General features: G+C 42.0%; 1 protein-coding gene across 1 annotated transcript in view; it reads left to right on the top strand.

The window, feature by feature from the left end:
• The window catches only part of LOC143958017 (extracellular calcium-sensing receptor-like), a 28,255-nt gene that overhangs the window by 5,302 nt on the left and 15,125 nt on the right, over positions 1 to 7,828 (top strand). The window contains exon 2 of the mRNA XM_077467459.1: positions 2,671 to 2,965. Within this exon, the coding sequence (XP_077323585.1) occupies positions 2,671 to 2,965 (295 nt within the window). The remainder of the gene's footprint in view (positions 1 to 2,670; positions 2,966 to 7,828) is intronic.

Here is a 7,828-nt window from a genome sequence, read left to right as displayed (position 1 = left end):
TTTGTCCATCATTTGGCCCTCGTTTTCGTCTGATCCATATAGTTGTATCGAAAATGCACTTTTTATCTTTCAAAATTGTTTCCCAATGCTAAACCTTTCTTGCAATTTATAATTTGCTGCAGTTGTAAATTTGAAAGCCAATGTAAAGGAACAGGAGTGGTAAAAAAAAAAGTCCTTATGGATTTTAATGAACCTTTTTTTGTTTAATTCTCCTTTAAGGGGGTGTGTCGGGGGCGTGTCCTCAGGGACGGACTGACAACTCATGGGGCCCCCGGGCAATAGGAGATTTTGGGGCCCCCGGGCAATAGGAGATTATGGGGCCACACAGTACACACACACATACAGTATACACACACATACAGTATACACACACATACAGTATACACACACAGATACACAATATACACACACAATATACACACACAGAATACACATACACACACTGAAAAGGTACTGGAGAGGCGGGGCAGCTTTATAATATTGGGATTTAAAAAAAAACACAGATTTATACTGTCCCTGGTTTTATTGAGGCTGGCAACCCTGATGGAGCCCCTTAGTGGCATGGGGCCCCTTGGGCAGAGCCCGAGTGCCCGAATGGTCAGTCCGCCCCTGCGTGTCCTATGCCTACATACGTTTGCAAGTAAAAAAATAAATAAAAATAAATGCTTATTTTAAAATGTGTGCAAAATGTCAACTTGTCCCCATAGGCAAGTGGTTGAAAAACACGTTTAACCATTTCAGGGTTTTTACCCCCTTTATGACCAGGCCATTCTTTGCGATACGGCACTGCGTTACTTTAACTGACAATTGCGACGCTGTACCCGAATAAAATTGATGTCCTTTTTTTTTTGCCACAAATAGAGGAAAAATCCAACAAATACATTTCGGTGGTATTTGATCATCACCGCTGTTTTTATTTTTTGCGCTATAAACAAAAAAAAGACTGACAATTTTGGAAAAAAAAACCTGTATTTTTTTTTACTTTCTGCTGTAATACATATCCAATAAAGAAATGGGCTTCCCGTGAAATGCGTAGGCCATATCCATGACATCTTATTCCAGGACCCGCACACCCTGGACTAAAGTAAACCGTATTCTTCTTCATAAACCGTATTCTTCTTCATAAACCGTATTCTTCTTCAGACAGTAATGTGTTTTAAAAGTTTCCCTCCATAGATGGCAAATAAAGTTTTTTGATATTTTTAAAATTGTGTTATAAATCATTATTTACACTCGTGTAAAGTCCCATTCTACTCCTTCTTGAATTTGAATCTAGTCATTTACCCAGCCAAGGTGACTCCGAGGTTTGACCTTTCAGGTCAGGCTTGCCGTCTTTTAGCTCAGAAGACACAACACACATTATCATAATTATAAACACAGAACACCTTCTCACAATAGCAGGAGCTCTCAGAATGGGCAGACGGTCTGGTCTCCTACATTGCAGACCATGGAATCCACATCCAAGCAATGCTTTGATTAATCAGGGATTGCAGACGGCATGGCAACAGTCTACAAAACTCTAATGCCCTGTACACACGGTCGGACATACCGACCACAAAATCCGTCTGATTTTTTCTGACGGATTTTGGCCGAAACTGTGTCATACATAGTTACATAGTTAGTCAGGTTGAAAAAAGACACAAGTCCATCCAGTTCAACCTTAAAAACAAATAAATAAAATAAAAAATAATCGTACAATCCAAATACCCAAGTTTATGTCCACAATTGATCCAGAGGAAGGCAAAAAAAACCCCCAGCAGAGCATGCTCCAATTTGCTACAGCAGGGGAAAAAAATTCCTTCCTGATCCCCCAAGAGGCGATCAGATTTTCCCTGGATCAACTTTACCTATGTTAGTACCCAGTTATATTATGTACCATCAGGAAAGTATCCAGGCTGTCGCATGCACACGGTCAGACAAAGTTGTCGGAAACTCCAATTGTTCGGAACGAGGTGACATTTGTTGCGTACGCCGGGACTATGTAGAGGCCAGTAGACAATAGCTTTGGTCTTGTAATTTAATCTAAGCATGCGTGGCACTTTGTCTGTCGGAATTCTCTACAAACGATCGGAAAAAGTACGATCGGATTTTTTTGTCGAAAATCTTTTAGATCCAGCTCTCAAATATTTTCCGTTGGAATTTCCGATGGAAAAAGTCAGATAGAGCCCACACACACGATCGCCATTTCCGACAATATAATCTGATCTGACCTTTTCCTTTGGAATTTCTGACCGTGTGTACAGGGCATTACAATGTTTCATCATTCTGATACAGTGGAATTAATGTATCATATATTTCTTGAGGGATATTTTTGATTAAATATTACTGTTTCATTTTAGGTAATCCAAACCACATTCTTAATGTCCATCATTTTCTCAGTCACCCTGTGCCCTCAATAGACACAGGGTGACTTAGACATAGAAGGTGCATGGGGGAGCTGGAACAAGAGTTTCCCAACCTCTCCAAGGGATTCTGGGTTCCACGGGCCCCCCGCCCCAAAGTGACTCCCGTCACTAAGTAGAATCTCTTCTTCTACATAATGGACAGGAAGTAGAATCTCTTCCTTCACATATTGAACAGTAAGTAGAATCTCTTCTTCTACTTAATAGTCACTAAGTGTAATATTTTCTTCCATATAATGGACACTGAGTAGAATCTCTTCTTGGACAGTTTTGTCATTAGGTATTATCGGGATGTACTGGCTGTAGTATTCGCCATCGAGGAGATCAATCAGAACCGGAACCTCCTGCCAAACCTGACTTTGGGTTTTGATATATTTGACACGTGTGTGTCGGAGGCGAGAGCGATTCAAGCCACCATGATGTTGCTCTGGGAGAAGAAGAACTTGGCCTATGATGGTATCGGAGGCTGGAAGCTTCCATTCCTAGCCGGTATTGTTGGAGATTCCATGTCAACTTTATCCATCCCGATTGCCAGGATAGCGGGTCTGTGCAATTACCCTCAGGTACAATTCTCATGATTCACTACTATTATACAGTATAAGCAAAAACCCTACTTCCAAAGCCCCCCCATCCCCAGCCTTTTCCAGTCTCCTATTACCCAGAGTGCTCCTTCTGCAGATGCCTTTAACTGCTCTTCTCCCCGGGAGGGCACCATCGGAGTTCAGGAATCATTCAGGATCACCAGTCCCAAAGCTCTCAGGGGCATGGGGGGGGGGGGGTCTGGACAACATGGCTGGTGTTTATTTTATTTTGTGGCCCTAATTATGCCATCGTGCCATGAAATTTTTGCTATGGCCACAAAGCAAAGCATCATGGCCACTGAAAGTGTACAGCCCTCTGCTGCTGCATACCTTGGTTTAGGTGGGTGGTCAGGAGGAGGTAAAATTGTTGCTCAAAGATCTACCTATATTTTTGAATGAGCCCAAAGGGTCTAAAGCAGGGATAGGCAATTAGCAAACCTCCAGCTGTTGCAAAACTACAAGTCCCATCATGCCTCTGCCTCTGAGTGTCTTGCTATGGCCTCATGGGGCTTGTAGTTCTGCAACAGCTGAAGGTCCGCTAATTGCATATCCCTGGTCTAAAGGGTCCTTTCCTACTTCATCCAAAATGGAAAAAAAGTGTGCCTTTATATAAGCTTATGAAATGAATGATGTAAAAAGAATTTGCATAGCCCAGTGGTACATTTGTTCTGTACGAATGGGGCAAAACACAAACCTAAATAGGATATGTTCTGTACTGTTCAAATGTAAATCATTGATTTTAAATTAAAAATACCGCATCTGGCCACTAGATGGAGCTAAGTATTGTAGGTCATTCCAATCCTATAGCTCCATCTAGTGCCCGATGCAGTATTTTTGGGGAAAATTAATGATTAACATTCAAACGGCAAAGGATGTAGCCTATTTACATTAGTTTTTTATTTTTTTTTGCCTCATTTGCAGAGAACGAATGTACATGCACTCTGATTGGGTTATGCAAATTCTTTTTAAATAGACTGGGCCAGTGGCTATGCATATTTTTTTTTTATATAAATCAACCTCTATAACTATAAAGCCCCATCAGAATTCATCATGCTCCTATGGACTAGGCTTGTGCAATTCGTTTCGTAACGAATCGAAATTCGGCCGAATTTTGCATCTTTCGGACATTCGGATGCATCCGAATGTCCGAATAAAAAAATAACGAATAACAACGAATACGAAAAAAATATAACAAATGAATTCGAATGAATTCGGTAATTCTTTGAAGATCTAATGAAACAAAAGGTCAGCTCAAAGTAAATCTTATAGTCCAATAGATATAGGCAATGTGTCAAGCACTTTTCTGCAGCAGAGAATGACATTTTGCGACCCGAATTTGGAGCCACATATCTTGGGGTCACTAATAGCTAGAAACCCCAAATTTTGTATGCATACACAATAGTACTAGCACTACAACATATCCACATTTGGAGTTTCTAGCACCAAGTCACCCTGAGATACATGGCCCTAAAATTGGGTCACAAAATATTTTCGAATCCGGTAGAAATATTTTCGAATTTGGTTGAAATATTTTCGAATGTGGCCGATTTTTCGAATTTGGTAGAAAACTAAACGAAATCCGAAAACGAATTTAACCACTTGAGGACCGCTGTATTGCCATTGTACGTCAGCACAATGGCACAGGCAGGCATAATCACGTACATCTACGTGATTGCCTTCCAGCGGGTGGGGGGTCCGATCGGACCCCCTCCCGCTGGTTACGGCGGTCCGATTCGGTCCAGGAGCGCTCCATGATGAGGGGATGGCCGTTGGTTTTCGGCCACCCCCTCTGGATCGCTCCTGGCCAATGAGAAGCTTCCTCCCCTGTGTATTGTTTACACAGGAAGGAGGAAGTGATGTCATTCTCCTCGGGGCGGTCTTTTTGACCGGACTACGAGGAGAAGAGTAAAAGTAAGTGTGCACCAACACTACACTGACATGTAGGTACACACAGGCACACAAACCCCCCCCGATCCCCCCCCCGATCGCCCCCCGATCCCCCCCCGCCCCCCTCCCCCCCCAGTCACAGTGTCACTGATTGCATTGATCATTTCTTTACTGATCAATGCATTCAGTGTCAGTTGTGACAGTAAAAACTGTCAGGACAGTTAGTGTTAGGTCCAGGGTAGCCCCCTATCACCCCCCAATAAAGATTTAACCCCCTGATTGCCCCTAGAGTTAACCCTTTCACCCCCTTTTGCCAGTGTCACTAAGCGATCATTTTTCTGATCGCTGCATGTGTCGCTAGTGTCGCTAGGTAGCTAGTTATTTTTTTAGGTTCACCGCCAGGTTTTTATATCGCTAGGTACCCCGATACACTACCCAATAATGTTTTTAACCCCCTGATTGCCGCTAGTTAACCCTTTCACCCCCTTTTGCCAGTGTCACTAAGCGATCGTTTTTCTGATCGCTGCATTAGTGTCGCTACAGTCGCTAGGTAGCTAGTTATTTTTTTAGGTTCACCGCCAGGTTTTTATAGCGCTAGGTACCCCGATATACTACCCAATAATGTTTTTAACCCCCTGATTGCCGCTAGTTAACCCTTTCACCCCCTTTTGCCAGTGTCACTAAGCGATCATTTTTCTGATCGCTGCATGTGTCGCTAGGTAGCTAGTTATTTTTTTAGGTTCACCGCCAGGTTTTTATATCGCTAGGTACCCCGATATACTACCCAATAATGGTTTTAACCCCCTGATTGCCGCTAGTTAACCCTTTCACCCCCTTTTGCCAGTGTCACTAAGCGATCGTTTTTCTGATCGCTGCATTAGTGTCGCTACAGTCGCTAGGTAGCTAGTTATTTTTTTAGGTTCACCGCCAGGTTTTTATAGCGCTAGGTACCCCGATATACTACCCAATAATGGTTTTAACCCCCTGATTTCCGCTAGTTAACCCTTTCACCCCCTTTTGCCAGTGTCACTAAGCGATAATTTTTCTGAACGCTGCATCAGTGTCGCTAGTGTCGCTAGGTAGCTAGTTATTTTTTTAGGTTCACCGCCAGGTTTTTATAGCGCTAGGTACCCCTATATACTACCCAATAATGGTTTTAACCCCCTGATTGCTGCTAGTTAACCCTTTCACCCCCTTTCACCAGCGATCACAGTATAAGTGTCACTGGTGACGCTGGTTAGCCAGTTAGTTATTTAGGTTCCCCGTCAGGTTTTTATATAGCGCCAGGGACCCCCATATACTACCTAATAAAAATTTGAACCCCCTGATTGCCCCTAGTTAACCCTTTCACCACTGATCACCGTATAAGTGTTACGGGTGACTCTGGTTAGTTTGTTTTTTATAGCATTTTATATTCAAATCCGGAAGGCAGTGCTTGGTTTTCGGGGTCCCGTACGTGGCTAGGCTCCCAAAAAGTCCCCCACATGTGGTATCCCCGTACTCGGGAGAAGCAGCAGAATGTATTTTGGGGTGTCATTTCACATATGCCCATAGCATGTGTGAGCAATATATCATTTAGTGACAACTTGGTGCAAAAAAAAAAAAGTTTGTAATATTCCCGCAACTTGTGGCAAAATATAAAATATTCCATGGACTCAACATGCCTCTCAGTAAATAGCTTGGGGTGTCTACTTTCCAAAATGGGGTCATTTTGGGGGGTTTTGTGCTATTTTGGCATTTTATGGCCTTCGAAACTGTGATAGGTAGTGAGGAGTTAAATCAAAAATTTGCACCCTTAGAAATCCTGAAGGTGGTGATTGGTTTTCGGGGTGCCGTGCGCGACTAGACTCCCAAAAAGTCCCACACACGTGGTATCGCCATACTCGGGAGAAGTAGCGGAATATATTTTGGGGTGCAATTCCACATATAACCATGGCATGTGTGAGCAATATATCATTTAGTGACAACTTTTTGTAAAAAAAATTTTTTTTTTTTTTTTTTGTCATTATTCAATCCCTTAGGACAAAAAAAATAAATATTCAATGGGCTCAACATACCCATCAGCAATTTCCTTGGGGTGTCTACTTTCCAAAATGGGGTCATTTGGGGGGGATTTGTACTGCCCTGCCATTTTAGCACCTCAAGAAATGAGATCGGCAGTCATAAATTAAAAGCTGTGTAAATTCCAGAAAATGTACTCTAGTTTGTAGACGCTATAACTTTTGCGCAAACCAAAAAATCTACGCTTATTGACATTTTTTTTACTAAAGACATGTGGCTGAATAAATTTTGCCCTCAATGTATGACTAAAATTTAGTTTATTCGATTTTTCTTATAACAAAAAGAAGAAAATATCTTTTTTTTTCAAAATTTTCGCTCTTTTTCCATTTATATCGCAAAAAAAAAAAATCGCAGAGGCAATCAAATACCATCAAAAGAAAGCTCTATTTGTGGGAAGAAAAGGACGCAAATTTCGTTTGGGTGCAATATTGCATGACCGCGCAATTACCAGTTAAAGCAGCGCAGTGCGAAATTGCAAAAAGACCTCTGGTCCTTAAGGTGTTTATTGGTCCGGAGCTGAAGTGGTTAAGGAAGTTAACGAATATAACTAAATGAAATTAATGAATTTACGAATTAAAACGAAACTAAACTAAACAAATTTTTTCCTTTTGCACATGTCTACTATGGACACCCAAGTGATTCTTATTTCAAATTTAGGATTGTTTAGGTCAACAAGATCCAGAGCTTTTTTTCAGCAGGAATGCGGGGGGAGCGCAGGTCCGGCACCTCCGGCAATGAATGTATGTAATGGAAAGGAGTGCTGGGGTGTTATGGAGGGTCTATTGATGCTGGCTGCTTGGGGAATCTATTGTCGCTAGTAAGGATCTATTTTTGCATGGGGGTCTATTCTTGCTGGGTAGGTCTATAATTGTTGGTGGGGGGGATGGTCAATTGTTG

Source organism: Lithobates pipiens, unplaced genomic scaffold, assembly GCF_037356315.1.
Source record: "Lithobates pipiens isolate NorthernLeopardFrog02 unplaced genomic scaffold, aLitPip1_a1.2 Scaffold_56, whole genome shotgun sequence".
Classification (NCBI taxonomy): Eukaryota; Metazoa; Chordata; class Amphibia; order Anura; family Ranidae; genus Lithobates; species Lithobates pipiens.
Note: the sequence above shows the minus strand (reverse complement) of the source record. Positions and strands in the feature narration are given on the sequence as shown.